Below are 21,873 nucleotides of genomic sequence, written 5' to 3'. Positions count from 1 at the left end.
GAGAAATCCCCCCAAAAATGGGGAGAAATTGGGGAAAATCGGGGGGAAATTGGGGAGAAATCCCCCCAAAAATGGGGAGAAATTGGGGAAAATCGGGGGGAAATTGGGGAGAAATCCCCCCAAAAATGGGGAGAAATTGGGGAAAATCGGGGGGAAATTGGGGAGAAATCCCCCCAAAAATGGGGAGAAATTGGGGAAAATCGGGGGGAAATTGGGGAGAAATCCCCCCAAAAATGGGGAGAAATTGGGGAAAATCGGGGGGAAATTGGGGAGAAATCCCCCCAAAAATGGGGAGAAATTGGGGAAAATCGGGGGGAAATTGGGGAGAAATCCCCCCAAAAATGGGGAGAAATTGGGGAAAAATCGGGGGGAAATTGGGGAGAAATCCCCCCAAAAATGGGGAGAAATTGGGAAAAATCGGGGGGAAACTGGGGAGAAATCCCCCCAAAAATGGGGAGAAATTGGGAAAAATCGGGGGGAAATTGGGGAGAAATTCCCCCCAAAAATGGGGAGAAATTGGGGAAAATCGGGGGGAAATTGGGGAGAAATTCCCCCCAAAAATGGGGAGAAATTGGGGAAAATCGGGGGGAAATTGGGGAGAAATTCCCCCCAAAAATGGGGAGAAATTGGGGAAAATCGGGGGGAAACTGGGGAGAAATCCCCCCAAAAATGGGGAGAAATTGGGGAAAATCGGGGGGAAATTGGGGAGAAATTCCCCCCAAAAATGGGGAGAAATTGGGGAAAATCGGGGGGGAATTGGGGAGAAATTCCCCCCCAAAGATGGAGGGAGAATTCCCAGAAAAATTGGGGTCAATTCCCGGGAAAACTGGGGAGAAATCCCCCCATGGAGACCCCTCCCCAAATTAATGACCCCTCCCCTAATCAACGGGGACCCCGAGTTATTGAACGGGGACCCCAAATTAATTACCAGGAACCCCGAATAATTAACGGAGACCCCAAATTCACAGGGAACCCCCTCCCCAAATTGGGGACCCCCCAAAATTGGGAATTGATGACGTCACCCCGCCCCCTCCCCTGCTCATTTTGGGGGGTCCCGGGTTTATTTTGGGTTTATTTTGGTTTTTATTTCAGTTTTTATTTTGGGGTCCCCGGGTTTATTTTCGGGTTTATTTTGGTTTTTATTTCAGTTTTTATTTTGGGGTCCCGGGTTTATTTTCGGGTTTATTTTTTGGTTTTTATTTCAGTTTTTATTTTGGGGTCCCGGGTTTATTTTCGGGTTTATTTTGGTTTTTATTTCAGTTTTTATTTTGGGGTCCCGGGTTTATTTTCGGGTTTATTTTGGTTTTTATTTCAGTTTTTATTTTGGGGTTCCCGGGTTTATTTTCGGGTTTATTTTGGTTTTTATTTTGGTTTTTATTTTGGGGTCCCGGGTTTATTTTCGGGTTTATTTAAGTTTTTATTTTAATTTTTATTTTGGGGTTCCCGGGTTTATTTTCGGGGGGGTTCCCCCCCTCCGCAGCCGTGCGCGGTGTCCCCGATGACGTCACGTCTGGTTGCCACGGCGACCTTGAGGGGGCGTCCCTTTGATCTCGCCGCTCATTTGCATCTCATTTGCATCCGGCTCTGCGCGCGCCGCCGGCGCCCCCTGGCGGCGGCCTCGGGGGATTTTTTTGGGGGATTTTTTTGGGGCGATTTCGGGCGATTTCGGGAGTCTCGAGACGCTCGTAAAAGTCCGGGTGGGTTTTTATTATTTTTTGTGTTTTTTGTTGGTTTTTTTGGAGGGGGAGGGGCGCGATGACGTCACGCCCCCCCCAACCGAGGAGGGGGGGAGGGGAAAAACACAAAAAAAATTTTCTATTTTTTTAAAAATCGCCCCGAAAAAAATCCTCAGAAAAAAATAAAAAAATAAAACGAATAAAAGTAAAAATTAAAATTAAAAGAAATAAAAATAGGAATAAAAATAGGAAGAAAAATTAATAAAAAATAATAAAAAATAAAAATAAAAAGAGAAATAAAAAATCCCCAAGAATGCCCCACACCCCCAACCGAAATTATTATCATTAATAATAATAATAATTAATGAATTAATTAACGACAGAACGCCCCTCCCACCCCGGGACCCCTCCCCCCGCCCCTCCCCTTCCCCCTTCGCCCCTCCCCCTCCCCCCCACGCCGGGAATTTCGGGGGGGAGGGGCAGAGGAGGGGGCGGGGCTCAGAAAAGGGGCCGGGGCTCAGCAAAGGGGGCGTGGCTGAGGAAAGGGGGAGTGGCCTCCTCCCGCCCCTCCCCCCCGGGAAGGCACAGCGCAATTTTTGGGGGGAGGGGGCGTCAAAATATTTTTTTGGGGGGGAGGGGAATCCGGGTGGGGGAGGGGCTGAGGGGGGTGCGGGGGGGGGAGGGGCGCCCCCAAATTCTCCCCCCCCCCCAAAAAAACTTCCCGCCGCGCGCACGGCGCGCAAGGCGAGGAAAAGGGGGCGTGGCTTCACTCGGGAGGCCGCGCCCCCATTTCTGTGGAGGCGGGGGGAGGGGCGGGAGGGGGAGGGGCGGCCCCTCCCCCACCCCCTCCCCCTCCCCCCCCGGGGCGGGGCGTGGTTGGGGGAGGGGCGGCGCGCAGCGCTTGGATGCGGCGACATTCGGGACACACGCGCACGTGACCGCAGGGAGGGGGCGGGGCCACGCCCCCCGCCCCTCCCCCGCCCCCCCACCTCCCCCCCCGCCCCTCCCCCACCCCCCGAGTACAGCTTCCCGTTGCTGAAGCGCATCTCGCGCAGGGGGTGATGGGATTGATGGGGATGGTGAGGGTGATGAGGGTGATGATGAAGGTGGCCCGCGGGTTTCTGGGGGCGGCGCCGGCGGCGCGCGCGGGGGGCGGCGGCTGCACGACACGGCCCGGCGCAGCTCCCGCAGCATCTCCGTGCACAGAGAGATCTGGGCAGAGAAACAGCGATTTGGGGTCAAAACCGACCTCCGCGATGACTGGGGGAGAGATCCCGAGAGTTGGGGTCAAAGGGGAACCCCCCGGCCCCACCTCCTCGGTCTCGGCCGAGCGCCGCGTGGACCAGACGAACTCCATGACGGCCACCAAGATGGCGACCACCAGGCCGCACACCAGCACCACGAAGATGCCGCCGATGTTCTCCATGCCCAGCCCTGGGGACACGGGGGACAACTCGACCCAGCTCAACCCAACCCAACCCAACTTGGTCTACCCAACTCAACCCAACTCAACTCAACTCAACCCAACTCAACCCAACTCAACTCAACCCAACTCAGCTCAACTCAACTTGGTCAACCCAACTCAACCCAAGTCAACTCGACCCAACTCAACCCAACCCAACTCAACCCAACTCAGCTCAACTCAACTTGGTCAACCCAACTCAACCCAGGTCAACTCGACCCAACTCAACCCAACCCAACTCAACTCAACCCAACCAAGACAAAGCCAACATTGGTCAACCCAATCGATCAACCCAAACTGGGTCAACGCAACCCAACAAACCAACCCAATCAACCCAAACCAACCAATCAACCCAACCCAACCCAACTCAATCCAATCAACCCAACCCAACCCAACCTGCCCCACCCTCCCCTCCCCGCCCACCTTTGGCCCGGTGATCCTCCTCCTTGGGGCAGTGCCCGCCTTCCCACCACTTCCTCTTGAGGATCTCCAGCCGGTTGTTCTCCTGCAGCTGCAGGATGGCCAGCGTGATCTCGTCGCGGAACGGCGACCCTGCCGCAGACGGGAGGGGCACGGCGGTGACGTCGTCGTCACCACGACGACACAGACTTTGACCTCAGAGGGCCGAAAGCGATTCCTTTCTTTTTTGGGATGTGTCCGCCTCTTTTGTTGTCTCACAGATGTTGATGTTGTCTCACACGCCAGCCAATCCCAGCCCAGGCCACGCCCACGCGACAACCGATCCCACCCCAGACCATGCCCACACACCCCCCTAATCCCATCCCAGGCCACGCCCATACACACCCCTAATCCCACCCCAGGCCACGCCCACACACCAACCAATCCCACCCCAGGCCATGCCCACACACCAACCAATCCCACCCCAGGCCACGCCCACACACCAACCACTCCCAACCAAGGCTACACCCACACACCAACCAATCCCACCCCAGGCCACGCCCACACACCAACCAATCCCACGCCAGGCCACGCCCACACACCAACCAATCCCAGCCCAAGCCCCACCCACGCCCCCCAGCCCCAACCAATCCCACCCCAGGCCCTGCCCACATCCCCAGCCAATCTCACCCCAGGCCCCGCCCACCCCCCCGAGCACAGCCAATCCCGCACCGAGCGGCATGCCGATGCCGTAGCCCTTGGTGTCCAGCAGGCCGCCGATCTGCGTCAGGTTGCAGTTGTGGCGCCGGTGGTACTCGTTCATGGTGGACTCCAGCAGGAAGGCGTACTTGGAGTTGAGGACGCGCGCGATGCCCTCCTCCGTGCTCTTGACGAAGACGCTGGGCTGCTTGGAGTGCATGTAGTTCCACATCCGCTGGTAGGTCTGGTAGCGCGAGTTCTGGCGGGGGCGGCGGGCGGAGACGGGCTTTGGGGGGGGGGCTGCGGGGGGGGGCTGGGGGGGGTGGGGTGGGTTGGGTTGGGTTGAGTTGGGCTGGTTGGGTTGGCTTGACGTGGTTTGGGTCGGGTTTGGGTTGGTTGGGTTGGGTTGAGTTGGGTTGGTTGAGTTGGTTTGACTTGGCTTGGCTTGACTTGGGTTGAGTTGGGTTGGGTTGAGTTGGGTTGGGCCGAGTTGGGTTGGGTGGATTGAGTTGGGCCGGGTTTTTTTGACGGGGTTGGTTTGGGTTGGGTTTGGTTGCATTGGGTTGGTTGAGTTGGGTTGGGTTGAGTTGGGTTGGGCGGATTGAGTTGGGCCGGGTTTTTTTGATGGGGTTGGTTTGGGTTGGGTTTGGTTGCATCGGGTTGGTTGAATTGGGTTGGGTTCAGTTTTTTTGACTGGGATGAGTCGGGTCGGTTGGGTTGGGTTGACGTGGTTCGGGTCGGGTTTGGTTTGGTTGAGTTGGGTTGGGTTGGTTGAATTGGGTTAGGTTGGGTTGATTGGGTTGGGTTGGTTGGGTTGGGTTGATTGACTGGTTGGTTGATCAGATTGATTGAATCAGGTTGATTGATTGATTAGGTCGATTGGGTTGACTAATTAATTGACCCATTGGCTAGATCGGGTGGACTGACTGATTGATCGGATCAACTGGGTGAACTGATTGATTGATTGGATTGAAGATTCCCCCAAATCACCAAAAAAAAAAAAAAAAACCAAACAAAAAAATCCCCAAAAAGTCCCCCAAAAATCCCACAAAAAATCCAAAAAAAAATCCAAAAAAATTTTAAAAAAATCAAAAAAAAAATCAAAAAAAATCCCCAAAATTCCCCCAAAATTTGAGGGATCGATGGATTGGACGGACACCCCGTCTGACCTGGAAGAAGGTCATGGTGGAGCCGGCGTGGATGGTGCCGTACTCGATGTTGGTCTGGTCGGCGAGGTCGTCGGCCGACTCCACCGGCACCTCCATGCGCTGCACGGTCAGGAACGCCGCCAGGTTGGCCGTGTACGACGAGATGATGATGAGGGTGAACGCCCACCTGTCGGGAGGGCGGGGTCAGGGGTGAGGGTGGGCGGGGTCGGGGCGGGGACAGAACCCCGAAATAGCCCCAAAAAATCCCGCCAAAAAAAATCAGCCCAACCCCCCCCCAAAAATCAACCCGAAACAGCCCCAAAACAACCACAAAAATCGCCCCAAACCCCATAAAAATCACCCCAAAACGGCCCCCAAAGCCCGGCCCTGAAACAGCCCCAAATAATCCCAAAAAATCCCCCCAAAAATCCACATAACCCCCCCCCAAAAAATCCGCCGCCCCAAACTCCCACCAAATCCCCTCAGACATCCCCAAAACCTCAAGAACCCCATAAATCCCCAAAAAATCCCAACAAAATTAAAAAAAAAAATCCCCCCAAAAAATCAGAAAAAAAAAAATCAAAAAAAATCCCCCCAAAAAATCAGAAAAAAAATCCAAAAAAATCCCCCCAAAAAATCAGAAAAAAAATTTAAAAAATTCCAAAAAAATCTCCCCAAAAAATCAGAAAAAAATTTTTTAAAAAATTCCAAAAAAATCTCCCCAAAAAATCAGAAAAAAAAATTTTAAAAATTCCAAAAAAAATCCTCCCAAAAAATCAGAAAGTAAAATTTTAAAAAATTCCAAAAAAATCCCCCCAAAAAATCAGAAAAAAAATTTTTAAAATTCCAAAACAATCCCCCCAAAAAATCAGAAAAAAAAAATTCAAAAAATTCCAAAAAAAATCCCCCCAAAAAATCAGAAAAAAAAAGAAAAATTCCAAAAAAAATCCCCCCAAAAAATCAGAAAAAAAATTTTAAAAAATTCCAAAAAAAATCCCCCCAAAAAAACAGATAAAAAATTTTAAAAAATTCCAAAAAAATCCCCCCAAAAACCCCAAAAAACCCCCCAAAAATTCCCCCAAACTCCCGAACCGCCCCCGAACCGTCCTGACCAGACTCCGCTGACGCAGCGCGTGCTGAGGGCGCGGGGCAGCACCTCGGCCCCCTGCTGCAGGAAGCCGCCCACCGGGAACCAGAGGCTGTTCCCCAGCGTGAACTGGTTCTCCAGCAGCCCCGGCCGCTCCCGCAGGCACGGGTGCGGGTTGTACCACTCGTAGGGGCTCAGCCTGGGGGTCGCAGACAGGTCGCGGGGTCACCGAGGGGTCACGGGAGCGGTCAGCGAGGTCACCGAACGGTCGGTGCAGCGCCCACGCAAAACCCCTCGCGACACGGGCGGTCGCTGGGACGTGGGGGCGGGCGCTGGGGTCACGGGGTCACTGGATGGTCAGCGGGGTCATAGAGGGGTCACGGGGTCACTGGATGGTCAGCGGGGTCATAGAGGGGTCACGGGGTCACTGGATGGTCAGTGGGGTCATAGAGGGGTCACGGGGTCACTGGATGGTCAGCGGGGTCATAGAGGGGTCACGGGGTCATGGGAGCGGTCGGGGACACGGGACACGGGGAACGGTCAGTGGGACGGGAGATGAGGACACGGGACGGTCAGTGGGGTCACGGGGTCATGGGAGTGGTCACTGCGGTCACCTCCCCATCTGGGCTCACCCCAAACCCACCCGGGATTTTTTTTGGGGGGGGGGGGGTCATTTTTGGGGGTCTCCAGGGCCCCATTTTTGGGGGGTCCCCCACAGTTCCCGGGGTCATTTTTGGGGGTCTCCAGGGCCCCATTTTTGGGGGGTCCCCCACAGTTCCCGGGGCCATTTTTGGGGGTCTCCAGGGCCCCATTTTTGGGGTGTCCCTCACAGTTCCTGGGGCCATTTTTGGGGGTCTCCAGGGCCCCATTTTTGGGGGGTCCCCCACAGTTCCCGGGGCCATTTTTGGGGGTCTCCAGGGCCCCATTTTTGGGATGTCCCCCACAGTTCCCGGGGCCATTTTTGGGGGTCTCCAGGGCCCCATTTTTGGGGGGTCCCCCACAGTTCCCGGGGTCATTTTTGGGGGTCTCCAGGGCCCCATTTTTGGGGGGTCCCCCACAGTTCCCGGGGCCATTTTTGGGGGTCTCCAGGGCCCCATTTTTGGGGTGTCCCCCACAGTTCCTGGAGCCATTTTTGGGGGTCTCCAGGGCCCCATTTTTGGGGGGTCCCCCACAGTTCCTGGGGCCATTTTTGGGGGTCTCCAGGGCCCCATTTTTGGGATGTCCCCCACAGTTCCCGGGGCCATTTTTGGGGGTCTCCAGGGCCCCATTTTTGGGGGGTCCCCCACAGTTCCCGGGGCCATTTTTGGGGGTCTCCAGGGCCCCATTTTTGGGGTGTCCCCCACAGTTCCCGGAGCCATTTTTGGGGGTCTCCAGGGCCCCATTTTTGGGGGGTCCCCCACAGTTCCCGGGGTCATTTTTGGGGGTCTCCAGGGCCCCATTTTTGGGGTGTCCCCCACAGTTCCCGGAGCCATTTTTGGGGGTCTCCAGGGCCCCATTTTTGGGGGGTCCCCCACAGTTCCCGGGGTCATTTTTGGGGGTCTCCAGGGCCCCATTTTTGGGGTGTCCCCCCCCCCCAATTCTCGGCCCCGTTTTCGGGGCGTCCCCGCTCACCTGGCGGCCAGGAAGAGCACGCAGCTGACGGCCAGGTAGGCCAGGAGCATGAAGAGCCACACGGCCGGAGAGAAGGGGTCTAGGAAGGAGAAATACCCCGGCTTGCGGCCCTGGGGGGACGCCGTGTGAGACCCCCGAAACCGCCCCCAAAAACACCCAAAAACTGCCAAAAAAAACCCCGCCCGAAAAGCACCCAAAAACAGCGAAAAAAAACCCGCCCAAAAAACACCCAAAACCTGCCAAAAAAACCCGCCTGAAAATACCCGAAAACTGACCCAAAACCGCCCCAAAAAACACCCAAAAAGTGCCAAAAAAAACCGCCCAAAAACCACACAAAAACTGCCAAGAAAATCCGCCTGAAAATACCCCTAAACTGCCCAAAAACTGCCCCAAAAATACCCAAAAACTGACCCAAAAATTGCCCCGAAAATACCCAAAAACTGAAAAAAAACCTGCCCCAAAAATACCCAAAAACTGCCAAAGAAAACACCCCAAAAACTGCCCCAAAACCGGCACCAAAATCAGCCCCAAGCTGCCCCCAAATTGTCCCAAAACACCCCAAACCCACCTCAAACCACCCCAAAGACCCCAAAAACCCCAAAAACGCCCCAAATTCCTGTACCGAGTGCACTCTGTAGAGGATGCTGATGCCCCGAACCACCCCAAAAACCCCAAATCACCCCAAACCCCAAAACCGCCTCAAAAGTGCCTCAAAACCACCCTGAAAATCCCCAAAACTGCCCCAAAACACCCCAAAAACCCCAAATCACCCCAAACCCCAAAACCGCCTCAAAAGTGCCTCAAAACCACCCTGAAAATCCCCAAAACTGCCCCAAAACACCCCAAAAACCCCAAATCACCCCAAACCCCAAAACCGCCTCAAAAGTGCCTCAAAACCACCCCAAAACCGCCCTGAAAATGCCCCAAACTGCCCCAAAACACCCCAAAAACCCCAAATCACCCCAAAAACGCCCTGAAACCCCGTACCAAGTGCACTCCGTAGAGGACGCCTCAAACCCACCCTAAAAAATGCCCCGAAGCCACCCCGAAACAACCCCCAAACCTGCCCAGAGCACCCCAAAACCACCCAAACCATCCCAAAACCCCCAAAAGACCCCAAATCCGCCCCGAACCCCCGTACCAAGTGCACTCTGTAGAGGATGCTGATGCCCAGGGTCATGAAGGGCTTGGAGAAGTCGATCACCTTCTCGCGCTCGGCCGTGATGGTGAAGGCGGCCACCGCCAGGTCGGCTTTCTGCGGGCCCCCGAAAAAACAAACCGTGGGGGGTCGAAATAACCCCGAAATGACCCCAAAAAACCCCCAAAAACTGCCCCAAAATGAGCCTAAAATGACCCCAAAACGGCCCCAAAAAACCAACCCCAAAACCGCCGCGAAACTGCCCCGAAATCGCCCCAAAATCAACTCCAAAAGGGCCCCAAAAACAACCCCCAAACTGCCCCAAAACTGCCCCAAAACTGCCCCAAAAAACAACCCCAAAACCGCCGCGAAACTGCCCCGAAATCGCCCCAAAATCAACTCCAAAAGGGCCCCAAAAACAACCCCCAAACTGCCCCTAAAACAACCCCAAAACGGCCCCAAAAAACAACCCCAAAACCGCCCCAAAACTGCCCCGGAATCGCCCCAAAATCAACTCCAAAAGCGCCCCAAAACAACCCCCAAACTGTCCCAAAACTGCCCCAAAACTGCCCCAAAACTGCCCCAAAACTGCCCCAAAAAACAACCCCCAAACCGCCCCAAAAACAACCCCAAAAATGCCCCAAAAATGCCCCAAAATGCCCCCAAAATGCCCCCAAAATGGCTATGGGATTTTCCCTATGGGATTTTCCCTGTAGAATTTTCCCTGATATTTTCCCCATAGCATTTTCCAATGGGATTTTCTCCCGGGATCCCATTTTCCCTTTGGGATTTGGGGTTTGGGGTTCCCGTACCCTGTTGATGAGCTCGCCCACCATGGGAGTATTTCCCCTATGGGATTTCCCCTTTGGGATTTTCGCCCAGTATTTCCCCTATGGGATTTCCCCTTTGGGATTTTGGGATTTTCCCCCAGTTTTTTCCCTATGGGATTTCCCCTTTGGGATTTTCGCCCAGTTTTTCCCTATGGGATTTCCGATTTGGGATTTTCCCCCAGTTTTTCCCCTATGGGATTTCCCTTTGGGATTTTCACCCAGTTTTTTCCCTACGGCATTTCCCCTTGGGGTTCCCGTACCCTGTTGATGAGCTCGCCCACCATGGGAGTATTTCCCCTACGGGATTTCCCCTTTGGGATTTTGGGATTTTCGCCCAGTTTTTTCCCTATAGGATTTCCGATTTGGGATTTTCGCCCAGTTTTTTCCCTACGGGATTTCCCCTTGGGGTTCCCGTACCCTGTTGATGAGCTCGCCCACCATGCCGGTCCAGGAGCCATTGGGCTCGGGGGCCCCGTAGAGCCCGTCCTCCACCAGCTTGATGTGGAAGCGGAACTTGAGCAGCGCCGCCAGTTCCCGCAGCATGTCCACGCAAAAGCCCTCGTAGCGCTCGGGGCCGGCCCCGCCGGACACCCGCATCACGTACGGGTTCTCCTGCCAGCGGTCAGTGGGGTCACGGGGTCACGGGATGGTCAGTGACACGTGGGAGTGGTCAGTGGGGTCAGCGGCGCAGGACATGGTCAGTGCAGTGTCCACAGAGAACCCCTCACGGGATGGTCAGAGGGACACGAGTGGTCAGTGGGACAGGGAGTGGTCAGCGGGGCACGACACAGGATGGTCAGTGGGGTCACAGGGTCACGGGATGGTCAGTGACACGTGGGAGTGGTCAGCGGCGCAGGACATGGTCAGTGCAGTGTCCACAGAGAACCCCTCACGGGATGGTCAGAGGGACACGAGTGGTCAGTGGGACAGGGAGTGGTCAGCGGGGCAGGACACGGGATGGTCAGTGGGGTCACAGGGTCATGGGAGTGGTCAGTGACTCATGGGAGTGGTCAGTGGGGTCAGTGTCACAGGACATGGTCAGTGCAGTGTCCACACAAAACCTCTCACGGGATGGTCAGTGGGACACGAGTGGTCAGTGGGGTCACGGGATGGTCAGTGGGGTCACAGGGTCATGGGAGTGGTCAGTGGGGTCAGTGGGGTCACAGGGTCATGGGAGTGGTCAGTGGGGTGACGGGATGGTCAGTGGGGTCACAGGGTCATGGGAGTGGTCACTGGGGTCACGGGATGGTCAGTGGGGTCACGGGGTCATACTGGGGTCAGTGGGGTCACAGGGTCATGGGAGTGGTCAGTGGGGTCACGGGATGGTCAGTGGGGTCAGTGGGGTCACAGGGTCATGGGAGTGGTCAGTGGGGTCACGGGATGGTCAGTGGGGTCAGTGGGGTCACGGGGTCATGGGAGTGGTCAGTGGGGTCACGGGATGGTCAGTGGGGTCACGGGGTCACACTGGGGTCAGTGGGGTCACAGGACGGAGACCCCGAACGGAGACTGTGACAGGACCCAGTGACCCCCAGTTCCCTCCCAGTACAAACCAGTCCATTCAAACCCCCAACACCTCCATCCCAGCCCCTCCCAGTTTGTCCCAGTCCCCCCCAATCCCATCCCAGTCCCATTTATCCCCGTCCCAGTCATTCCCAGTTTGTCCCAGTTCCATTTATCCCCGTCCCAGTCATTCCCAGTTTGTCCCAGTTCCATTTATCCCCACCCCAGTCATTCCCAGTTTGTCCCAGTTCCATTTATCCCCGTCCCAGTCATTCCCAGTTTGTCCCAGTCCCCCCCAATCCCATCCCAGTCCCATTTATCCCTGCCCCAGTCATTCCCAGTTTGTCCCAGTCCCCCCCAATCCCATCCCAGTCCCTCCCAGTCCCATTTATCCCCGCCCCAGTCATTCCCAGTCCCTCCCAGTCCCTCCCAGTCCCATTTATCCCTGCCCCAGTCATTCCCAGTTTGTCCCAGTCCCCCCCAATCCCATCCCAGTCCCTCCCAGTCCCATTTATCCCCGCCCCAGTCATTCCCAGTCCCTCCCAGTCCCTCCCAGTCCCATTTATCCCTGCCCCAGTCATTCCCAGTTTGTCCCAGTCCCTCCCAATCCCATCCCAGTCCCTCCCAGTCCCATTATCCCCGCCCCAGCCATTCCCAGTTTGTCCCAGTCCCATTTATCCCCGCCCCAGTCATTCCCAGTTTGTCCCAGTTCCTCCCAGTCCCATTTATCCCCATCCCAGTCATTCCCAGTTTGTCCCAGTCCCTCCCAATCCCATCCCAGTCCCTCCCAGTCCCCCCCAGTGGCTCCCAGTCCGCACCAGTATGGTGGTGATGATGAGGGTCTTGTTGGCCAGGCTGTCCGAGGCGTTCAGGGCCAGCGTCGCCTCGTCCATGGCCAGCGTCCGGTTAGAGAACCACACGCCCACCTGGGGGCGTGGTCACAGTGTCAGGGGCGTGGTCAGCCATTGGGGGGCACGGTCACTGCGATAGGGGCGTGGTCGCTTGAGGGCGTGGTCACTGGGGTCACTCGGGGGTTTTTTGAGGCGCTCAGGGGTCAGTGGTCACTCAGGGATCACTCACTGGTCAGTCAGGGGTCAGTGGTCACTCAGTGGTCACTCACCTCCCGCTGTCCATCCCAGTCCTTCTCCAGGACCCTCAGGCTGTGACGGTCACTCAGGAGTGGGTCAGTGGTCACTCATTGGTCACTCGGGGGTCAGTCAGGGGTCAGTGGTCACTCACTGGTCACTCAGGGGTCAGTCAGGGGTCAGTGGTCACTCAGTGGTCACTCACCTCCCGCTGTCCATCCCGGCCCTTCTCCAAGACCCTCAGGCTGTGATGGTCACTCACAGGGGTCACTCAGGGGTAACTCAGAGTCACTCATTGGTCACTCAGGGGTCAGCGGTCAGTCAGGGGTCACAGTGGTCACTCAGTGGTCACTCAGTGGTCACTCACCTCCCGGTGTCCATCCCGGCCCTTCTCCAGGACCCTCAGGCTGTAATTCGTCCTCTGCCCTTTGCTGTTGAACTCCACGCGCCCGGTCAGCCCGTCGTACTCCACCTGCCCCAAAACCGCCCAAAATTCACCCAAAAATCGGCCCAAAAACGGCCAAAAAATGGCCAAAAAATCGGCCCAAAACCGGCCAAAATCCACCCAAAAATCCGCCCAAAAATCCACCTGCAACGGCCCCAAAACCACCCAAAATCCACCCAAAAATCTGCCCCCAAAATCCACCTGCAACGGCCCCAAAACAGCCCAAAATCCACCCAAAAAATCGGCCCAAAACCGGCCAAAAAATGGCCAAAAAATCGGCCCAAAACCGGCCAAAATCCACCCAAAAATCCGCCCCAAAAATCCACCTGCAACGGCCCCAAAACCACCCAAAATTCACCCAAAAAATCGGCCCAAAAACGGGCAAAATCCACCCAAAAATCTGCCCCCAAAATCCACCTGCAACGACCCCCAAACCGCCCAAAATTCACCCAAAAAATCGGCCCAAAAACAGGCAAAAATGCCCAAAATATCGGCCCAAAACTGACCAAAATCCACCCAAAAATCCTCCCCAAAAATCCACCTGCAACGGCCCCAAAACCGCCCAAAATTCACCCAAAAAATCTGCCCCCAAAATCCACCTGCAACGGCCCCAAAACCGCCCAAAATTCACCCAAAAAATCGGCCCAAAAACGGCCAAAAAATGGCCCAAAAATCTGGCCAAACCCAGCCCAAAATCTGCCCAAAATCCACCCCAAAATCCGCCCAAAATCCGCCCAAAATCCGCCCAAAATCCCCTAAATCCCCCCCAATTTGTTCTCATTCCCACTGAGTTTTTCTCCCCCTCAATCCCCCCATTTTTTTCCCCAATTCTTTTGCAATTCTCCCCGGGTTTTTTTTTTTCCCCCTAAATTCCCCGATTTTTCTCCGAATTCTCCCCAGAATTTTTTCCCCCACACCCCCCCAAATTTTTCTCCAATTCTTGGGGAGTTATTTTTTCCCCTTAAACCCCCCCGATTTTTTTTTTTCCCAATCCCTCACGGATTTTTTTTCCTCCGAAATCCCCCGATTTTTTTTCCCAATTCCCCCCAGATTTTTCCCCCGTAACTCCCCCGTTTTCGCCCCGATCCTCGCGGGGTTTTTTGCCCCCAAGGCCCCGAATTTTGGGGCATTTTGGGGTCACGTTTTTAGGATTCCCTCACCATCCTCAGGTAGTTCATCAGGCTGGTGCCGTGGGGCCAGATCCCGGGCGCGGCGCAGCCCAAGGGGCGCCCCCCCGATCTCCTGGCTCCGGTTCAGCTCCCGCACGGCGCCCACCACCACGTGCACGGCGTCGAAGAGCAGCGCCGCCGACAGCTGCGGGGGAAATTCGGGGCGTTCGGGGTCCCCAAAAACGCCGCGGGGTCCCCTCGGAATCCCCGCCAAATCCCCAAAAAAAATTTGGGGTTCTCGAGGGGTCGAAATTCCGATTTTTCGTGGTTTTTTGGTTTTTTTTTCCCTGAATTTTGTCAGGATTTTTGGGTCTCTTCACAGTTTCTCGGGAGGTTTTTTCACCGAATTCTGCGGTCCCCCTCAGACCCCAAACGCCCGCCCCCCAAAACCCCGAAAAACTTCGGGTCTCAAATATGCTAAAGTTTGAATTTTTAGGTGGGGTCGGGTTTTTTTTTTTTCCCCCTGAATTTTCATGTAATTAAAGATTTTTTTGGGTCTTTTCAAGGTTTTTTTGGGGTCCCCCAAAAGGGTTCGGGGTCCCCCCAGAGGCTCCTAAAAATCCCCCCAAAATTTGGGTTTTCTGAGACCTTAAAATTCGAATTTTTGGGGGTTTTTTTCCCCAAGATTTTTGGGCTCCCCTCGGGTTTTTTGGGGTCCTCCCTGGGGCGTTCTGGTTTTTTTTGAAATTCCCCAATTCCCCCCAAATTTTGGTTTTTTTCCCTCGGGATTTTTTTCCTTTTTTTAAAATTTCTTTCGGGATTTTTTTCGTTTTCTTTCCGGATTTTTTTTGTTTTTCCTCGGGATCTTTTCGTTCCCCTCTGGATTTTTTTTTTTTGGGCTCCCCTCAGGGATTTTGGGGGTTTTTCTCACCCCAAAATTTACAAATTTTTGTGTTTTCCTTGGGATTTTTATCATTTTCTTTCGGGATTTTTTTTCGTTTTCGTTCGGGATTTTTTTGGTTTTTCCTCGGGATCTTTTTTTTTTTTTCATTTCTCCCCGGGGTTTTTTGGGGTCCCCGGATTTTTTGGGGTCCCCTCATGGATTTTTTGGGGCCCCCCCCTCACCGCGGGGCCGGGGTAGGGCCCCCCCAGCTCGCAGCTCTCCCTCCAGGACATGTTGAGGCTCCGCACGAACTCGGGGTAGAAGCCGTGGCTGGTGTTGAACATGGAGAAGCCCAGGACGGTGGCCGGAGCGGCCGGGAGAGTGTCCAGACGGAGCAGGGGGAAGTCCTGGGGGTCACCGAGGGGTCATTGAGGTCGTTTGGGGTCATTTGGGGTCGTTTAAGGTCATTAAAGGTCATTAAAGGTCATTAAAGGTCATTAAAGGCAACGGGAGGTCAAGGGGTCACAGTGGCCAGAGAGGGTCCTGGGGTCACTCTGGGTTCACTCGGGGTCATTTGGGATCACTGAAGGTCATTTGGGGTCAGTGGGGTCACTCGGGGTCATTTGGGGTCGTTTAAGGTCACCAAAGGTCATTTGGGGTCATCGGAGTCAACGGGAGGTCAAGGGGTCACAGTGGCCAGAGAGGGTCCCGGGGTCACTCTGGGGTCATCTGGGGTCATTCTGGGGTGATTTGGGGTCAGGGGTGGTCATTCGGTCACTGGGGGTCACCGTCTGGTCAGTGGCCACCCGGGGGTCACTCAGGGGTCACTCAGGGGTCACTCAGGGGTCACTCACCATGGTGGTCAGGATGTATTTGTAGAACGTCGACGTCATCCCCAGCTCCGAGGCCTGGGGGGGGCGCCAGGGCGGGGCTGAGACCCCAAAACCCAACCCCCAAAAAAACCCCCAAATCCCAAAAAATTCCCAAATCCCCAAAATTCCCCGAATTCCCCAAAAAAATCCACCCCAAAAACCCCCAAAATTCACCAAACCCACCCCAAAAACCCACCAAAATCCCCCCCAATAACCGAAACCCCCAAATCCACCCCAAATAAAGCCCCAGAAGTCCCAAAGATCACCGGAAAACCGCCCCAAACCTCCCAAAAAGTCCCACATAAAACCACAAACCACAGAACCCCCAAAACCTGAAACAAAAACACCCCAAAACTCCCAAAAATTGACCCAAAAAACCCCACCACAAACCTCCGAAAAATCGACACAAAACCACCCCAAACCTCCCAAAAATTGACCCAAAAAAACCACCACAAACCTCCGAAAAATCGACACAAAACCACCCCAAACCTCCCAAAAATTGACCCAAAACAACACAAACCTCCCAAAAATTGACCCAAAACCCCACAAAACTTCCAAAAATCAACACAAAACCACCCCAAACCTCCAAAAATTGACCCCAAACCACCCCAAAACTCCCAAAACTCGACACAAAAACACCACAAAACTCCCAAAAATTGACCCAAAACTACCGCAGACCTCCAAAAATTGACCCAAAACTCCCACAAACCTCCGAAAAATCGTCACAAAACCACCCCAAACCTCCCAAAAATTGACCAAAAAACACCACAAACCTCCCAAAAATTGACCCCAAACCACCCCAAACCTCCCAAAAATCGCCACAAAAACACCACAAAACTCCCCAAAATTGCCATAAAGCCGCCACAAACTTCTCAAAAAAAACCCCAACGTAAACCCGCCACAAAACCGCCGGAAAAAATTTTTCAAAAAATGCCCCAAACCTCCCAAACCTCGCCCCAAAAATCCCCAGCAGTGCCCGGTACCTTTGCCAGCACGAGGCCGGCGGTGGCGGCGCTGCCGTCGATGATGATGGTGGGAACTTTGTCGTCGCGGATTTCCTTCAGCAGCGGCGTCGGGTCCTGCTCGGCGTCCAGGACCCGCACCGAGAGCGACTCCCGCGAGATCAGGAACTGCCGCACCAGCTCCTCCAGGCGCAGCAGGCCTGCCAGGGCCCCCGGAAGATCAGGACCCCACAAATCGGCGCCGAGATCGGCACCGAAATCGGCACTGAAATCGGCACCAAGATTGGCACCGAGATCGGCACCGGGACACCAGAAATCGGCACGGGGACACCAAAAATCGGCACCGAAATCGGCACTGAAATCGGCACCGGGACACCAGAAATCGGCACCGAAATCGGCACCGAAATCGGCACCGAAATCGGCACTGGGACACCAGAAATCGGCACCGAAATCGGCACCGGGACACCAGAAATCGGCACCGAGATCGGCACTGGGACACCAAAAATCGGCACCGAGATCGGCACCGGGACACCAGAAATCGGCACCGAGATCAGCACCGAGATCGGCACCGAAATCAGCACCGGGACACCAAAAATCGGCGCCGAAATCGGCACCGAAATCGGCACTGAAATCGGCACTGGGACACCAGAAATCGGCGCCGAAATCGGCACCAAAATCGGCACCGGGACACCAGAAATCGGCGCCGAAATCGGCACTGAAATCGGCACCGAAATCGGCACTGGGACACCAGAAATCGGCACCAAAACCGGCACCGAAATCGGCACCGAAATCGGCACTGAAATCGGCACTGGGTCACCAAAAATCGGCACCGAAATCGGCACCGGGACACCAGAAATCGGCTCCGAGATCGGCACCGAAATCGGCACCAGGGACACCAAATTCGGCATCGAAATCGGCACCGAAATCGGCACTGGGACACCAGAAATCGGCACCAAAACCGGCACCGAAATCGGCACCGAAATCGGCACCAAAATCGGCACTGGGACACCAAAAATCGGCACCGAAATCGGCACCGGAATGCCAATAAATAAACCCCTAATAAACCCAAATAAACCCAAATAAACCCCTAATAAATCCTGATTAATAAACCCCTAATAAATCACTAATAAACCCCTAATAAACCCCAATAAACCCATGAGAAATCCTGATTAATAAACCCCTAATAAATCACTAATAAACCCCAATAAACCCATAAAAAATCCTGATTAATAAACCCCTAATAAACCCAAATAAATCCCTAATAAGTTCTGATTAGTAAACCCCTAATAAATCCGGATTAATAAAACCCTAATAGACCCCAATAGACCCCTAATAAATCCGGATTATTAAAACCCCTAATAAATCAGTAATAAACGCCTAATAAACCCAAATAAACCCCTAATAAATCCTGATTAACAAAACCCTAATAAACCCCAATAAATTCCTAATAAATCCCAATAAATCCCTAATAAATCCCGATTAATAAAACCCTAATAAACTCCTAATAAATCCCAATAAAACCCCATTAATTCCTATTAATTCCTAATAATTCGCTAATAAGTCCTAATAAATCCCAATAAAACCCTATTAATTCCCAATAAATTGCTAATAAATCCTAATAAAACCCTATTAATTCCTATTAATTCTTAATAATTCGCTAATAAGTCCTAATAAATCCCAATAAAACCCCATTAATTCCCAATAAATCGCTAATAAATCCCAATAAAACCCTATCAATTCCTAATAAATCGCTAACAAGTCCTAATAAATCCCAATAAAACCCTATTAATTCCCAATAAATCGCTAATAAATCCCAATAAAACCCTATTAATTCCAATAAATCGCTAATAAATCCTAATAAAACCCCATGAGTTCCCAACAAATCGCTAATAAACGCCATCAATTCCCAACAAACGCCCAAATTTTCCCTCGTGGGGACTCACACTCGGCCTGGGCACAGATGAGGGACGCCGGCGGGGCCCGGAGGCTCCGGAGCAGCCCCCCCAGGGCCTGGCTCACGTCCTCGTTGCTGGGGTAGAGGCTGAGGGCGGCCAGGCGCAGCAGCGGGGGCCGGGGGGTGTCCTCGGGGCCCACGCGGATGTGCGGGATCTGCGGGGATCGTTTGGGATAATTGGGGATCGTTTAATTGGGGATAAAACTCCTCGGGGCCCACGCGGATGTGCGGGATCTGCGGGGATCGTTTGGGATAATTGGGGATCGTTTAATTGGGGATAAAACTCCTCGGGGCCCACGCGGATGTGCGGGATCTGCGGGGACGTTTGGGATAATTGGGGTCGTTTGATTGGGGATAAAACTGGGGCATTGAGGGGATTTGGGGACATTTGGGACATTTGGGGACATTTGGGGACATTTGGGATAATCGGTGATAACTGGGGACACTGGGAGGGTTTGGGGACATTTGGGGACATTTGGGGACATTTTGGGGACATTTGGGGACATTTGGGGACATTTGGGGACATTTGGGGGATTTGGGAAATCGGGGACATTTGGGATAATTGGTGATAACTGGGGACACTGGGAGGGTTTGGGGACATTTGGGGACATTTGGGGACATTTGGGATAATTGGTGATAACTGGGGACACTGGGAGGGTTTGGGGACATTTGGGGACATTTGGGGACATTTGGGATAATTGGGGACATTTGGGGACATTTGGGGACATTTGGGGACATTTGGGGACATTTTGGGGACATTTGGGGACATTTGGATAATTGGGGTCATTTGGGGACATTTGGGGGATTTGGGAAATCGGGGACATTTGGGATAACCGGTGATAACTGGGGACACTGGGAGGGTTTGGGGACATTTGGGGACATTTGGGGAAATCGGGATAATTGGGGTCATTTAATTGGGGATAAAACTGGGGCATTGAGGGGATTTGGGGACATTTGGGGACGTTTGGGGACATTTGGGATAATTGGGGACATTTGGGGACATTTGGGGACATTTGGGATAATTGGGGTCATTTGGGGAGATTTGGGGGATTTGGGAAATCGGGGACGTTTGGGATAACCGGTGATAACTGGGGACACTGGGAAGGTTTGGGGACATTTGGGGACATTTTGGGGATTGGGGTCATTTTGGGGTCATCAGGGACATTTGGGATAATTGGGATAATTGGGGACATCGGGGACATTTGGGGACATTGAGGAGATTTGGGATAACTGGGGGTTTGGGGGGAATTTGGGGACATTCGGGGGATTGGGGACATTTGGGGTCACCAGGGACATTTTGGGACATTTTGGGACATTTGGGGCAATTTGGGGTGGTTTTGGTTTTTTGGGGGGGTTCCTGAATGGCAGTGGGGGGTTTTTTTGGGGTCCTTTTTGGGGTTTTTTGGGGTCATTTTTGGGGTCGTTTTGGGGTCGTTTTTGGGGGTTTTTGGGGTCGTTTTGGGGTTTTTTTGGAGCCGGTTTTTGGGTTTTTTTTTGGGGTCGTTTTGGGGGTTTTGGGGGGTCTTTTTTGCGGGTTTTTTGGGGTCGTTTTGGGGTCGTTTTGGGGTCGTTTTTGGGGGCTTTTTGGAGTCGGTTTTTGGGTTTTTTTGGAGGTCGTTTTTGGGGTTTTTTGGGGGTCTTTTGGGGTTTTTTTGGGGGGGGGTGTTTTTGACTTTTTTTTGGGTCATTTTTGGGGCTTTCTGGGGCCGGTTTTGGGGGTTTTTAGGGGTTGTTTTGGGGGTTTTTTGGTGCCATTTTTGAGGGTTTTTTGGGGTCATCTTTGGGGTTTTTTTGGGGACGGTTTTTGGGTTTTTTTGGAGTCATTTTTGGGTTTTTTGGGGTCGTCTTTGGGGTTTTTTGGGGTCGGTTTTTGGGGGTTTTTTGGGTCGGTTTTGAGGGTTTTTTGAGGGGGTGTTTTTGGGTTTTTTTGGGGTCATTTTTGGGGCTTTCTGGGGCCGGTTTTGGAGGTTTTTTGGGGTCGTTTTCGGGGTTTTTTGGGGGTCCCTCACCTCCTTCTCCCCGCAGATGTGACTGACCGTGGCCGCGGCGGCCGGGCTGGCGGCCGGACCCAGCACCGAGACCACGCCCTTGGGCAGGATCTGACACACTGGGGGGGGGACCCCAAAATTCCCCTGAACCCCAAATCCCCCGAGCCCAAAATCCCCCAAAATCCCCCAAATCCCCCCAAACCCCATCCCAGTCCCTCCCAGTCCCTCCCAGTTCATCCCAGTCCCCCCCAACCCCCTCAAATCACCCCCAAACCCCAAAAATCCCCCCAAAAAACCCCCAACCCCCTCCCAGTTTGTCCCAGTCCCTCCCAGTCCATCCCAGTGCCCCCAACCCCCAAAAATTCCCCCCCAAAAACCCCAAAAATCCCCCCCAAAAAAACCCCAACCCCCCTCCCAGTTTGTCCCAGTGCCTTACTGGTGTCGGTGGTCTCGTACTGGTTGTCCCGGGCCAGCTCGAACACGTCCACCTCCAGCCGGGCCGGGGGCCGCCCCCCCCCCGGGCCGTTGACCGCGCTCCCGGGCCAGCGCCAGCGCCAGGCGCTCCCCCCCGCCCGCAGCCCCCCCGCTCGTCCAGAATGGCGGCTGGGGGGGTCCCGGGGGGGGTCAGATCGGGATCGGGCGCCCCCAAAAACCCCCGGCCCCAAAAACCCCCAAAAAACCCCAAAAAACCCCCCAAAAAACCCCAAAACAAAACAAAAATCCCCCCCAAAAATCCCAAAAGTTCTACAGGGACTCCCCCCGCCCGCAGCCCCCCCCGCAAGTCCAGGATGGCGGCTGGGGGGGTCCCGGGGGGGTCAGATCGGGATCGGGCGCCTCCAAAAACCCCCGGCCCCAAAAACCCCCCAAAAAACCCCCCAAAAAACCCAAAATAAATTAAAATAAATCGAAATTCTACGGACCCCCCCAAAATTCCCCCCGAAATCCCACCCAGATCCCCCCAGATTTTTTTTTTTAAATTTTAAACCGCCCCCGCAGACCCCCCCCCCAAAATTTCCCAAATCCCC

The 21,873-nt window shown here is 54.0% G+C and overlaps 1 protein-coding gene across 1 annotated transcript; it reads right to left on the bottom strand.

Annotated features, from left to right (window-relative positions):
• Positions 1 to 1,393: 1,393 nt before the first annotated feature.
• LOC136284691 (glutamate receptor ionotropic, kainate 5-like) lies at positions 1,394 to 21,643 on the bottom strand (the record flags this gene model as incomplete). The annotated part of the gene is given in 23 exon segments (XM_066175058.1): positions 1,394 to 2,635; positions 2,637 to 2,830; positions 2,832 to 2,888; positions 2,989 to 3,110; positions 3,562 to 3,690; positions 4,270 to 4,495; positions 5,406 to 5,571; positions 6,497 to 6,670; positions 8,083 to 8,192; positions 9,224 to 9,337; positions 10,468 to 10,662; positions 12,369 to 12,476; positions 13,003 to 13,107; positions 14,241 to 14,315; positions 14,317 to 14,394; positions 15,315 to 15,479; positions 15,927 to 15,980; positions 16,928 to 17,106; positions 18,850 to 19,015; positions 20,870 to 20,967; positions 21,285 to 21,378; positions 21,380 to 21,415; positions 21,417 to 21,643. Coding segments are annotated over 23 exon segments (3,065 nt in total), but the record flags the coding sequence as incomplete, so codon positions are not given.
• Positions 21,644 to 21,873: the final 230 nt, after the last annotated feature.

Source organism: Chamaea fasciata, unplaced genomic scaffold, assembly GCF_029207755.1.
Source record: "Chamaea fasciata isolate MVZ Bird 193981 ecotype frontalis unplaced genomic scaffold, bChaFas1.0.hap1 SCAF_1272, whole genome shotgun sequence".
In the NCBI taxonomy this organism is placed as follows: domain Eukaryota; kingdom Metazoa; phylum Chordata; class Aves; order Passeriformes; family Sylviidae; genus Chamaea; species Chamaea fasciata.
The sequence above is the reverse complement of the archived record's forward strand: the minus strand, read 5'-3'. Positions and strand labels throughout refer to the sequence as shown.